Raw genomic sequence first — 13,563 nt, 5'->3', positions numbered from 1 at the left:
AGAAGTTAAAATATTTCTTTATTTTTAAGTAAATAATTTTATAGCATTTCTTGAAGTTTCATCTTAAATTTTCATCATTTGCATATTTTCTTACGTTTTCGTGTTTTTATAAGATTTTCTCGAAAATTTCCGACGGAACCGATAAGTTTCCAAGTTTCGACCAAAATATTGTAATATACACTTACGGTTTCAGTCTTGGTATGCTTTTCGGTGAGGATGGAAACAAAAACATTTTTGTTGATTTGTGTTAGTTTTAGTAGAAATTTAAAGCGATGGATATGGGCTAATTGTCACAAGGAGTGTGGAAATTACTCGATCTGTGAGATTAACTGGAACTGGACCACTAGTGTTGGAAAAAAAAAATCCCAAAGGACTGTAGCCCAAAGTGGAATCCCGTTCTCATTAATTCTTTAAAGCTGAACTTTGATGAGCCGTCATTGGGCAATTCAGGACCTGCGGGTGGGGGAGTTTACACCTATCACTTGGGTGAGGTGTTACTTGATTTGTCGGTTTCTGTTAGTTGGTGTGATTCTAAGGAGGCGTTACTTGATTTCTCGGTTTCTAGTAGCTGGTGTGATTCTAAGGAGGCCGAGGTTCGTGCTCTTCTTGCTAATTGTCACAAGGAGTGCTGAAATTACTCGACCTGTGAGATTAACTGGAACTGGACCACTAGTGTTGGAAAAAAAAATCCCAAAGGACTGTAGCCCAAAGTGTAATCCCGCTCTCATTAATTCTTTAAAGCTGAACTTTGATGAGCCGTCATTGGGCAATTCAGGACCTGCGGGTGGGGGAGTTTACACCTATCACTTGGGTGAGGTGTTACTTGATTTGTCGGTTTCTGGTAGTTGGTGTGATTCTAAGGAGGCGTTACTTGATTTCTCAGTTTCTAGCAAGGTTTTAAATCTCGGTTTCGGTTTCGGTCATCAGTGAAACCGAAATGTTTCGGTTTTGGTACGAAATTTCGGACAAAATCTTGTAAAAATTTCACCGAAATTTCTTAAATTTCGGGTGAAATTTTGTACTTTACCGAAACGATTCACCAAAACAAAACGTTTCGGCCGAAATTTCTGAAACGTTTCGCCGAAATTTGGTACTTTTTCGACTCAATGTGGATTTCGTTTCGTTTTCCTATGAAACCAAAATATTTCGGTTTCATTTCGGCCGAAATTTAAAACCATGGTTTCTAGTAGCTGGTGTGATTCTAGGGAGGCCGAGGTTTGTGCTCTTCTTGCTAGTTGTCACAAGGAGTGTGGAATTACTCGATCTGTGAGATTAACTGGAACTGGACCACTAGTGTTGGAAAAACAAATCCCAAAGGACTGTAGCCCAAGGTGGAATCCCGCTCTCATTAATTCTTTAAAGCTGAACTTTGATGAGCCGTCATTGGGCAATTCAGGACCTGCGGGTGGGGGAGTTTACACCTATCACTTGGGTGAGGTGTTACTTGATTTGTCGGTTTCTGGAAGTTGGTGTGATTCTAAGGAGACATTACTTGATTTCTCGGTTTCTAGTAGCTGGTGTGATTTTAAGGAGGCCGAGGTTCGTGCTCTTCTTGCTGGACTTGCGGTTTTCTTGGCGCATCTTGGTGGTAACATTTGACTGTGGAAGGAACCTGTCTAACTTGATTGGGGTTGTATGGGCTTGTCTTTAGGCCCATGGCATTTCTCCAACATTAGAAAATTTCCATAAATTAAAATAAAAATCAGCCGTTCAATAAAATATAGAAAAAGATCCATGCAAAATCAGCTTCCATAATTTCTTTGATTTGTCTTCTTGCGCAATATACTCAACTCAACTCAACTAGGCCTTTGTCCCAAACTAGTTGGGGTTGGCTAATGAATCCTTTAGAAAATTTTCATGATGGTGAAAGGATCTACCCGGCTCAAAATAAGTTCACAAAATAGCTGTTTTAGCTTGTGATTAGTTGGTTTCTTTTGTGCTTGCACTGGAGTAGTTGTAGATGTATTACTACCACCGATATAAACTGTAAGCTCTTATCTTTCATGGTCTTCGAAATTGGTGTCATCACTATTGATTAAATTATTTTTGTAAGTTAGCGGGCCCTCAACATTGAATTGTCAATTGAAGGGAGATAATTAACTCAACTTTTTTTTGGTAGGTAAGCTGGGATTGAACCTCTGACCATTTCCTCTTACCAATTTAGCTGAGGCTAACACGACTTCTTTGCTCAAATACCATATTTTGATGTTAACTAGGGATGATGAACAATTTAAAATTTGGTATAAATTTGCTTCATAGTTTGTATATTGCTCAAAATATTAAGCTTCGGTTTATATTAGTCAGCAATTTAAGGGGAGGTTGTTTATGCGAGATAGACTGCTGATGTGACCGAATCACGCTATCATCCATTAAATGCTATCAAGTCATAGTGCTTAGAACTTTGGGGATGTCAAAGCACTATGCATGGGGATTGGGGCAAATGGGGTTGCTCAAGCTGGATCCAGAGAAGAGTCAAGTTTCCAATAATCTTGATAGGGTTCATACCTGTGACGTGTTTCTTATACTATCATTTTCCCTTATACATTGTTTCTGTTTGTACAGGATTGCTGATGCTGAAGAAAACTTAGGTGAGAGTGAAGTACGAGAAGCTCACTTGGCGAAATCCCTGTTTTACATTCGAATCAGCGACAAGGTATATTCGTTATCACTAGTCAAACCTCACAACAGTAATTTACCTAATTTCTCTTTTCATTAAATATTTTAACACCTTCCTAGCTCATATCCATATGTGCCACAGGAGAAGGCACTGGAGCAGCTCAAAGTAACAGAAGGGAAAACAGTTGCTGTGGGTCAAAAGATGGATTTAGTGTTCTATACGTTGCAACTTGGATTTTTTTATATGGATTTTGATCTCATCTCTAAAAGCATTGATAAAGCTAAAAGGTAAGATGAGATTTCTAACTTTTTTTTCTTCGAAACCACATTTGTACTCAAATTTGTTTGTAAAGATGTGATGTTGGAGCCTATGTCACAAATATCTCCGATATTTTCAAAATATCGCTTTTTTTATCGCAAAATTTTGATAAAATGACAAAATCCCAAAATAATCCCGAGATTTAAAAAATGTACCGATATTTTCATTTTTATTATAAAATATGACTATATTATCCCAATATTTTTACGATACTTTTTCTTTAAATTTTATATATTTATATATTTTTTAAATAATTTTATTTTTTATCTTTTTTTCCTGATATAAATTATAAACCCGAAAAAAAAAAATTTAATCTATCTCGAGATTTTCCCGTGTTGAGAAATTCCCAAGAACGATATTTGTGACATAGGTTGGAGCTTTTGGTATTCTAATTATTAGCATCTTAATGGCAGCTTGTTTGAAGAGGGAGGTGATTGGGAAAGGAAGAACCGTTTGAAAGTATATGAAGGCTTATATTGCATGTCCACTAGAAATTTCAAAAAAGCTGCCAGTCTCTTTCTGGATTCAATATCAACCTTTACAACTTACGAACTATTTCCCTATGATATCTTCATTTTCTACACTGTCCTCACGAGTATTATATCACTGGACAGGGTTTCACTAAAACAAAAGGTAACGAAGTTTTGTTCACTACATGTTGTCTAGGCATCTTTATTCTGGATATTGATCTGTTAAGGTGAAATGTCGCAGGTGGTGGATGCCCCAGAGATCCTGACAGTGATTGGCAAAATCCCATATCTTTCGGAGTTTTTAAATTCTCTTTATGAGTGTCAGTACAAGTCATTCTTTTCCGCATTTGGTAAGTGTGTTGTCTTTATATCGGCGTATCTTTTCTATTGTTCATCATTGGACATTACAATAGGATTTCCATTAGCAACCATTCAGAAAAAAAGGATTTCCATTTGGGTTGCATTGCTTGTAGTTAGTTTGGAGCTTCTTGGCCTGGTCCTGTTAGTCTTTGGGTGGAAATGTATGACTAGGTCGACGCTTTTCCCTTTTACTTTTTTAGTTGTAGCCCAAGTTCCAAGTTATTAATGCCATTGTTTCAAAATGCGGATGCGGTTCAAAACGCAGGCAAAGCAAATCCTGGTTGACTCAGCACGGCGCGGTCAAGTACTCGGATGATGAGGCTGAGTGCTTGGTTGACATGGTCATTTTTCGGGAGAGTCAAAGGAGTTTTTAGTGACTTTGTAGGGCAAAACACGGGCTTAGACAATAACGCGGCCAGGATAAAAGGGGTCGATTTATCGCTGCCGAGCACAACGCTGCCAAAAGTTCAATTTTGTAATTGCAGGCCCGAGACCCCTGGTCCCGAATGCTATTTGAATATTAATGAAATCTTTCATCTTTCAAAAAAAAAAAAAGGGGTCGATTTGGGGGGGAGTCCATGATGACACAGGGGAGTTTTGAAACTATGATTAGGGATTTGCTAGCAACCATCGCAATGGAATGAATTAAGTGAACAAGACAAAAAATGAACAAGACAAAAAGTTAGCCTTAATGGACGAATTAAGTGAATAAGGCAAAAAGTTAGCATTAGGAGGTATGTGAAATGCCTTCTGCAATGGTCCCTAGCAAATCCCCTATGATTAATATAACTTGCTCTTGCTCAGCTTACTCACCGAAAAGACAAAAAAAAAAAACTTTTTGTGCAGACAATGGATCTAAACAAATTGAGTTGATTACTGTCAAAGTTTGTTACTCTTTGTAATCTGTTGTAACTTTCTCTCTTTGGTTTTATTTGTAATGGTTCTCAGCTGTAATCTGTTTTGTTTGTAATCTGTTGTAACTTTCTTTCTTTGGTTTGATTTGTAATGGTTCTCAGCTGGCTTGACGGAACAAGTAAAACTAGATCGTTATCTACAACCTCATTTCCGATATTACATGAGGGAGGTCCGCACTGTAGTTTATTCTCAATTTTTGGAATCCTACAAGAGTGTTACCATGGAAGCAATGGCAACAGCATTTGGCGTAACTGTGGACTTCATTGATTTGTGAGTATATTCCCTCTTTGGCATTTGATAACAGTTACTATTCTTGGTTACAATAATGGGGTTCTTGGTGTTTATGTTGGGGCTCTCACAAGTTCTGTTATTTGTGATCTTCAATGATGTAGGTTCTCTGGTAAAAAAAATTGTGGTTTAGTTATGAGGTGGTTCATGGTTATTTTAAGACTTTTGATGAGATTCTTCTTTTGTATTTTCAGGGAACTGTCCCGTTTTATAGCCGCTGGGAAACTTCATTGCAAGATCGACAAAGTTGCTGGCGTTCTAGAAACAAACAGGCCTGATGCGAAAAATGCTCTTTACCAGGCAACTATTAAGCAAGGGGACTTCTTGTTAAACAGGATTCAGAAGCTCTCTCGCGTGATCGATCTGTAAGACTTCGCCTTTGGCTCCTTTGTCTTTTATAGTCAGATGGCTTAACGAGTTGGATCATGTTTTAATTTGATCTCCCCCCACTCCCTCACCAATGGAAGGTGGTCTAACTATAACTAGATTTACTGTGTGTTACCATAATTGGGAGGTTTAAGTATTTTATGTTCTTTGCACCACTTGAGAATCTTTTTTGGTTTGTTCGTTTCTTTCCAGATGGTTGTGTTTTGAACAAAATTATAAACAATGATGAAGAATAGGAAAGATATTGGCACTCCCTTTTTATAATGGCACTCTTCTTTTTTAATGAGAAGTTTTTTTATTGGCTGCCCATATTCTTTTTTACTATGCAAATTAGTAAATTACACACCTATTTATATCATTTATTCTATATATATGCAACCACTGACAAGCTAGGGGTGCAACTTGGGTCGGGCTCAACCCGAACCCGATGGGTTCAACACGATTTTGGCTCGGGTTGGGTTGGCATTTTCTCAGGTTGGGTTGGCATTTTCTCGGGTTGGGTTGGGTTAGGTTTGGGAAAAGCCAATCCGATTTATTTTCGGGTTGGGTTAGGGTTGAGGCCTTGGCAAACCCGAACCTGACGTCCCTCTATTTTTTTCGTGATTTTCTTAGGATTATGTTTTATTTCTTGAATTTTTTTTTGTTTGGCCCTAGATGAACCGGAACCCAACCCAACCGGATTTGGAGGCAGGTTGGGTTAGGGTTGACAATCCTCAACCCGAGGCTCGGGTTGGGTCGAGTTAGGGTTGATGAAATGCTATCTTGGGTTGTTTATATCATTTATTCCGTATGCCCCCCAGTCCATTACATTTTTTGCAGCACCGTATGTAATATTTTGTATGATAGTTTTTTTGTTTTTTTTACCAAATTTACACATCCATATCAACCTAAGGATATGTTTGGCCACCAGGAAAAAATATTCCATAGTGGGATTTGCTAGGGTCCATCATGCCGAAATTTCGGATTTCCGTCGGGACCGAAACGAAATCACACCGAAACCGAAATTTCGGCGAAATAAATGATAAATTATTATTATTTTAATCCTTCACCAAATTTGGACCGAAATTTTGGTTTCAGGAAACACCGAAATTTAAAACAAAACCGGGTCCATCACAAAAGGCTTTTCGCAGCTGGTCTGTCTCACGTCAGAGCAGCCACCTCATGAATGGAGACAAGCTTTTGTCTCCATTCATGAGGTGGCTGCTCTGACGTGATGTGCAACAGACCAGCCGCGAAATGCATTTTGCGATGCACGCTAGCATTTCCCTTCCATAGAATATTTGTGGGGCCAGTTGTGAGGAATGAGTGGGAGATGACTTGAGAGAGGGTGGCAGTGTGGGGAGCATGAAAAGCTCTTAAAAACCAGGAAAACAAAATATCAATTCTAAATAGGTATTTTCTATTCACTGTTTTTAAGGATTGTTTATGCTATTCTCTCCCTCTTTCCTTAGCAGCCCCTCCCAAACGTTGGGTCCATGCCCATGAATATTACATACAATAGTTTTCATGGTTGCTAAAAACATGGCTTAAAAGCCTAAGGCCATGTCTGGCAATCATGAAATTGTTTTCCATGTAGGCTTGCCCAATTGTGAGAGCGGGAGAGGGATAGGCCTGAGAGGGACTGAGTGAGGAAAGGGTAAGGAAAGGCTGAAAAAAATATTAAAACAGACTCCGTTCAAAAATACCAATTATTTTTACTTATATTTTAGCCACTTCTAACTCTCGTCATACATGCCCTCTCAAGTCTCTCCTCCCAACTTTCTCACCCCTTGATAGGCTGATATACCATGGGGGAAATTTTTTATGGTTGCCAAACGTGGCATAAATTTAAAAATAGATAAGGATTATACGATGCGTGCAGCTTTTGGGAAAATGGTTGGTCCATCTTAAATGTAGCAATTTGAAGCAATTGCACCGTTGATCTAAGAATTGATCAATACCTTGATAAAATCATCCAATCAAGGAGGGATCAAAAGGGCAATGTGCCGAACTGATGGTAACCCACCAAATCAACAAAAATGTTCACCATAAGCGCCTCATGTTGGGTGCTGGATTCTGTTAAAGAAATAGTAATGTGCATCCTCTATTCTAGCAACAACTGGAAAAATTATATGATGCCCGACCGTCAAGTCACGTGAAGGTGGTACTTCAAAAGTACCACCCTTGATATTTGATCCAACAACAGCATCTTTAAAAGTGGGTTGCTGTTGGATTAAATATCAAGGATGGTACCGTTTTGACTGTCGGCCACCATATAAAAACTCAACTAGTATCTTAAACTATTATTAGACACTATTGTTTCGCATGGCTAATGCCAAAATATTTTGGACCATTCAATCAATGCCCCACCATGCAATCTCTTTGTTGTACGGGTATTTTCGAAATTCTCTGGAAGGCCATGTTTGGAAATCATGTCATATTTTCTATGGAATATTAGTTTATAATGTGGCGAGAGGTATAAGGAGGGTGGTGGGAGAGGGAGAGACTTGAGAGGGCATGAGTTGATAGGGGTGAGGAAACACTAATAATAGTGAAAATATTGTTAGATATTTTCAAAATGTTTTGGGCAAAGACAAACTATTTGAAAGTGTTTTATCAAAATAAAAATAGAAATTAAAACAGATTTTCAAAGATGGCTGGTCGACCGCGGATTGGAATCTGGAAATATAAACTATTTTCAGAAAGGTATGGCTGGTTGACCGCGGTTCTTTGGATCAGAATAATAAAAAGTCTAGAAGCATATCGGCGGGCGACCGCAGGTAAGCAGTCGACTGCAGCTGTGTAAAAATTTATCCGTTGGGAGAAAAGTGGACACATCTTTCCACTTCTTCTTTTGAATCTCTTTGTGTCCTTTTGCTTCCCAATAATCATGGATGATTTCAAACTCAAGGGACACGTTATTGATGATCCAAGTTAGTTATATCGCGAAGAGGTGCGATCTAACGGCCATTGTTCAAACCAATCTAAAGGGTACTTCGAAGAGGTACTTTGATGTGATGCTTTTCACATTGAAAAGACATCTATGGCTCTATAAAAAGAGCAGAAAATCTGTCTTTTTAGACTAAGTTATTGCTGGACTTTTCTCTCATGAAATTCCCCTACTTTCTTGTTTACTCTCTTGTTTTAAAGGATGAGTTTTTTATAGCAATCATGGACCGGCTAGAAGATCTTCTTGATAGGCTTTTATTTCATGCCATGTTTAGCTTTTATTTCATGCCATCTTTAGGTCTTAGTTTGGTAGGTTTCTTCTAGATTTTATTACTTTTGGGAACTTCTATATTTGTTATTTCTTCTTTTGTAAGTCTCTCCATTTATGAGAGATTATTTCCTATTGTAAATCTCTCTATTTAGGAGAGACTAGTTGATTGAATAAGGCATGACAAATTTTCTTCAAGCTTTGGCTTAGGAGGTTGGTTTCCCTCGAAGAAACCATAGAATCATATTAGTTTTATACTAAACAATACACTAAATATTGTTTTTCTACAGAAACAATTTTAATGATTTTCTCTAAGGCTTGTTATTTTTAAAAGGCGTTTTGAGTTTGATTCTGCTTGTGCAAAGTGTCGTCAAACATTTGTAGGATATTCCTACAAGGCTTCATTGTATCTTGGAGGAGATCCGCGGATCCCCGTTGCACACTAATGGTGGGGGTGAAATTTGTCTTAAGGAAAGCGATTACGCGTCTTGAAGCATCACCACTTATGATCTTAGAGCTCCATCAGCCACAGTTCCCACCAACAATCTTAAGACGAATTTCTCATGGAGATCTTCAAGGCATGCTTTCAAGAAGACAAATTGGATACAATGGTATGAATTACTTTCGTTGGACTTGATTACATAAGGTATGCTTTTCGGATTATAAATCATGTTTGATTTGATCAAGTTAAGCATAGGGAATTATGTTTAATTCTATATGCTTTGTGATATCTTCATATTTCCCTTATAATAATAAAATTCACCATATTGAAAATGACTTTTGCACTAGTCTGTGAATCAAGGAGGTTTAATTCTCTTAAAAAATTGACTTTATGTCAATATTTAGAGAAAAGTAGAGTTTAAAACTCTTACCTCTAAGATGATTGAATCTCTTAAGAAAATTGACTTGAATGTCAATAATTAGAGAAAGTAGAGTATAAACTCTTACCATCATATACACGGTCAATTGGTGAAGAAGCGAGAAAGGGCATAAATAACACTTTCTTGTTTAAGATGTACTTCTTGTAAAAGGGAATTTATGTGAAGATATATATATATATATATATATATATATATATATATATATATATATATATATATGAGAATATTCACTTTCAATTTGAAATGTGATTTAGGACATGCAAATGATAATTGAGAAAAGTGAATAATATCCATGTATGATATAGTTATTTTTATAACCTTTTATTCCTTGGTTGGAAATCGGAAAGAGAAATAAACATGTAAAGTGTTCTTGATAAGAACAAGTATGGTTTGGTTTTCCTTGTGGCTTAAGTTGGCCTAAGTTGGTGCATGCTTCTTTGAAGAAGTTGGATGCACAAGATGACAAGGGAACTTGGAAGCCATGAAATCCGAGGTTATATCCTCAAAGATGAAAATGTTTGTTGTATTGATTTAGGCGTGACAAGTTGTGTCTATAAAAGACAATGGCATATTTTGACTTAGTGGTCAAATTGAGAATGCAAGCATTCTATTCACGGGCAATCATCACTAGTAAAGTCAAAGGATAAGGAATGATTGGAATAGATTTAATCTAAGAAAATTCCTTGATTTTTCTGAGATAAGTTGTTTGTTAGAAACTAAAGATATTGTAATCTTTAGTAGCACTTTTCATAAAGTGGAATAAACTTGTTTTAAATAAAACAAGTGATATCTTTCAAGGATAGCTTGAGAATAATTGGTTGTATAATGTTGATATCATACAAGTAATTATATTACTCACGTACTTGTTAGTATGAAAATGTTAATTTCATTATTAAGAGTGATATGTTGTATGTTTGATCTTGATATCATTTGAAAACTTCAAATTTGATATCATAGAATGAAACATGGTTATCATTAGAAAATGCATGTTTTTATACTTTCTAAAGTATAAATGATTTTCTAAAAGAATATTTACAGCTATACATTACATAGTGATACATATATGATATTTAATAAAGTATGTGAAAAACCATGATAAGTTACCTAAGTTTTGGTGAGTGCATCTTTTCTATATTATAAAGATGAGTTTTGAGAAAGTTAAAACTTTTAGAAAATCAAATGAAACTAAGATCAAGTATCTTAGGTATAATATTAGAAATACCTTTTTCTTGATTTTATGAAAATATAAAGGAAAGATGTGAAATAAGTTTTGACTTATGTATACTTAGATGCAGTAATGAAGCAAAATTAATGAATATGATGTTAACAGGAATCCTAGTTAGTGGGTAACTTTTACCAACCTCTAAACACATATTGTATATCCTTATAAGATCTGGAAGAAAGTAAAACCTCTCTTAGGTGATCTCAAAGGAAGAAATTATTAGAAGGTTAATTTCAAATACCCAAATACAAGATGAAGTTAGAAAGGACCTGTATTGAGTTCATATTCCTAGATATGCAAGTTTACATGATTTAAGAAGTAAAACTTGATGTTCTATGTGAGGTCACAAAGTTGTTCACCCTTGGGTTGTAATATTTTGAGATTAATTTCTCCTCTATCCAAAAGTTGTAAGATTTCAATCCATTCTAGAATTATTATAACAGTCTAAAGAGGAGATACCCAATGAATAAGAATAAGGAAAAGAGAAATAAAAGATAATGTGATCTTGTTTTCATAATTTATTTAGTAGGATAAACTAAATAATCTCTTAAACTTCCATTATGATAAATCTAAGAGTAGAGTCTTATCCTTAAGATTATAAAGAGGAATTAATGTATCTAGATTCTATTGTAGAATGGGGATAGTAATTAAGTAGACTCTCTTGTGGAAGTTCATTTGCTATAAGTGGATCTTTAAAATGGATTAAGACCAAAGATCAAGAGATAGAGGTCAATAAATAATATAAAGCAAGATGATTGCAAAAGATTTATAAAAGAAGCCAAGATAAATTGTTTTGACAATTAGGCTTTGAATGCTAAGATTGAAAACCATGTTCATAATCTCTAAGATCCATAGTTATTAAATGGATGGTTGAGATAGTATCTTGAATGGTAATCTTGATGGCATTGAATATTTGTATAAAATGATTTGAAGGTTAATTGTTTCTTATCAAGGAAATAAGTTATGCAAGTCATTATATGGATTTAGTTAAGTATCCAAACATAATAAGAAATATTTGATAAGGTTATAATATCAAATGATTTGAGGATACATGATGCAATAAGTATGCATATAGCAAATCTGGAATGATATGTTGTTATTGTTTTTAGATAACATGTGATTTTGATGTTTGACATTGGTATTATAGATGTCATATGAAATTTGTGATCAAAATCTGACATAAACTTGGGCATTCAAGTACCAAAGAGTTTTGTCATTTATAAAATGATTGGTGTTATAAATGTTTTGTTGGGTATTTAAATTATGAGAAAGAGTAAAGATTGTGTTATGTCTCAATATAGGAAGTACCTAAAGGTTCAATCATTTGAACATACACCAAGGTATATAATTTTGGTTCAAACCCAAAATTGGAAAGTAGAAGAATTATTTTTAGTCTAAGAAAAACTATATTATTGATAGTTTTGTATGCTTTGATAGCTGTTAGACCTGATAAAACAAAAGCAATATCTAAACTTGTATGTTTACTAGAAGTTCAGGTTAAGTACATTAACATGTATGGATTTTCAAATAACTGAAAAGAATTTTGAACTATAGAAATGTCTATAGTTGGTATCTTGTAATTATAAAAGGATATGGAAATGCTAGTTAGATGACTGTGCACACATGAATGAGTGAATGATATGCACTCATGGTGGGGTATATTTCCCGGGCTTCTAAAAGCAAAGATGCATAATTGATTCTATGGTGCCAGAATTCAATGCATTGAGCTTTTAGGATAAAGAGGCAAATTGGCTAAGGAAGTCATTATTGGAAATGCTAGTTTGAAATAAGCAAATGTTGTTTAAAATTTCAGTAGTGGGTTCTTACACTATTGAGGTCTCATAACCAAGTGGTAAGTCGTGATATAGGACTTGAGGTGGTTATGTAAAGCAGTTACTCACATGTGGTGTGGTAAAAATTGAATATTTAAGTCTAGACCAAAATCTGATTGAAAGATCTCGCGAGATGGATGGTGTTTAAACACCATAAGGGGATGGGGTTAAAGCCATTAACCTATAATCACTGATGATGGAACCTCGACTCAACACTTGAATAAACATTAAGCCTTGAGTTCAATGAATCCAGTACATCATATGAAGTGGTTGCAAGCACTATAATTTATTTTTATTTGTCATCCCAAGGTAAAGTTCTTGGTACCTGTAATGTTTAAAAGGGTAAGACTAAACAATTGGGCTCTTAATAGACTTATAACATGGTGTTGGAGTGTTTTAGTTACAGGAGCACTCTTAATAAGTCTACCTATGTGAGTGTGGGAGTGGTGCCACTTCATATGAGACTTGGCTAGTCTGAGTGCTCATGAAACCAAGATATAGACACAAGGCCAACACATGTGTCGGCTCTTAGAAACTGCCTAATGAGATGAAAACTTATGTGTGAGATATGTCCAGTTAGCCGAATAGAATCGCTAGTTCAAATATACGTTTACTATGCAATTCTGGCTAACTTTGATGTGTTTTCACTAAGTGAAGGTTTAAATTGAGAGATACCTTCATTTATGCGTAAGGTTTCCAAGCCTGATGCGAAAACTTTCTTTGATTTTGATAATGGTGGGGGATTGTTGGATATTTTCAAAATATTTTGGGCAAAGACAAAATATTTGAAAGTGTTTTATCAAAATAAAAACAGAAATTAAAACAGATTTTCAAAGAGGGTAGATTGGAATCTGGAAATATAAACGATTTCTAGAAAGGTATGGCCGGTCGACCACGGTTCTTTGGATCAGAAAAATAAAAAGTCCAGAAGCATATCGGCGGGCGACCGCGGATAGCCCGGTCGACCGCGGCTGCGTAAAAATCTATCCGTTGGGAGAAAAGTGGACACATCTTTTCACTTCTTCTTTTGAATCTCTTCGTATCCTTTTGCTTCCAACAGTCATGGATGATTTCAAA

The 13,563-nt window shown here is 35.8% G+C and overlaps 1 protein-coding gene across 1 annotated transcript in view; it reads left to right on the top strand.

The window, feature by feature from the left end:
* LOC143890028 (26S proteasome non-ATPase regulatory subunit 6 homolog) overlaps positions 1 to 5,662 on the top strand; it is a 33,614-nt gene extending 27,952 nt beyond the window's left edge. The window contains exons 4-9 of the mRNA XM_077394535.1: positions 2,563 to 2,653; positions 2,759 to 2,904; positions 3,349 to 3,568; positions 3,647 to 3,755; positions 4,782 to 4,950; positions 5,163 to 5,662. Coding sequence (XP_077250650.1) covers positions 2,563 to 2,653; positions 2,759 to 2,904; positions 3,349 to 3,568; positions 3,647 to 3,755; positions 4,782 to 4,950; positions 5,163 to 5,337 — 910 coding nt within the window. The 3' untranslated portion in view covers positions 5,338 to 5,662. The remainder of the gene's footprint in view (positions 1 to 2,562; positions 2,654 to 2,758; positions 2,905 to 3,348; positions 3,569 to 3,646; positions 3,756 to 4,781; positions 4,951 to 5,162) is intronic.
* Positions 5,663 to 13,563: the final 7,901 nt, after the last annotated feature.

The sequence above is a fragment of the Tasmannia lanceolata genome, unplaced genomic scaffold (assembly GCF_043159265.1).
Source record: "Tasmannia lanceolata isolate RefF3 unplaced genomic scaffold, GAP_Taslan_0.1 ptg000013l, whole genome shotgun sequence".
Classification (NCBI taxonomy): domain Eukaryota; kingdom Viridiplantae; phylum Streptophyta; class Magnoliopsida; order Canellales; family Winteraceae; genus Tasmannia; species Tasmannia lanceolata.
The sequence above is the reverse complement of the archived record's forward strand: the minus strand, read 5'-3'. Positions and strand labels throughout refer to the sequence as shown.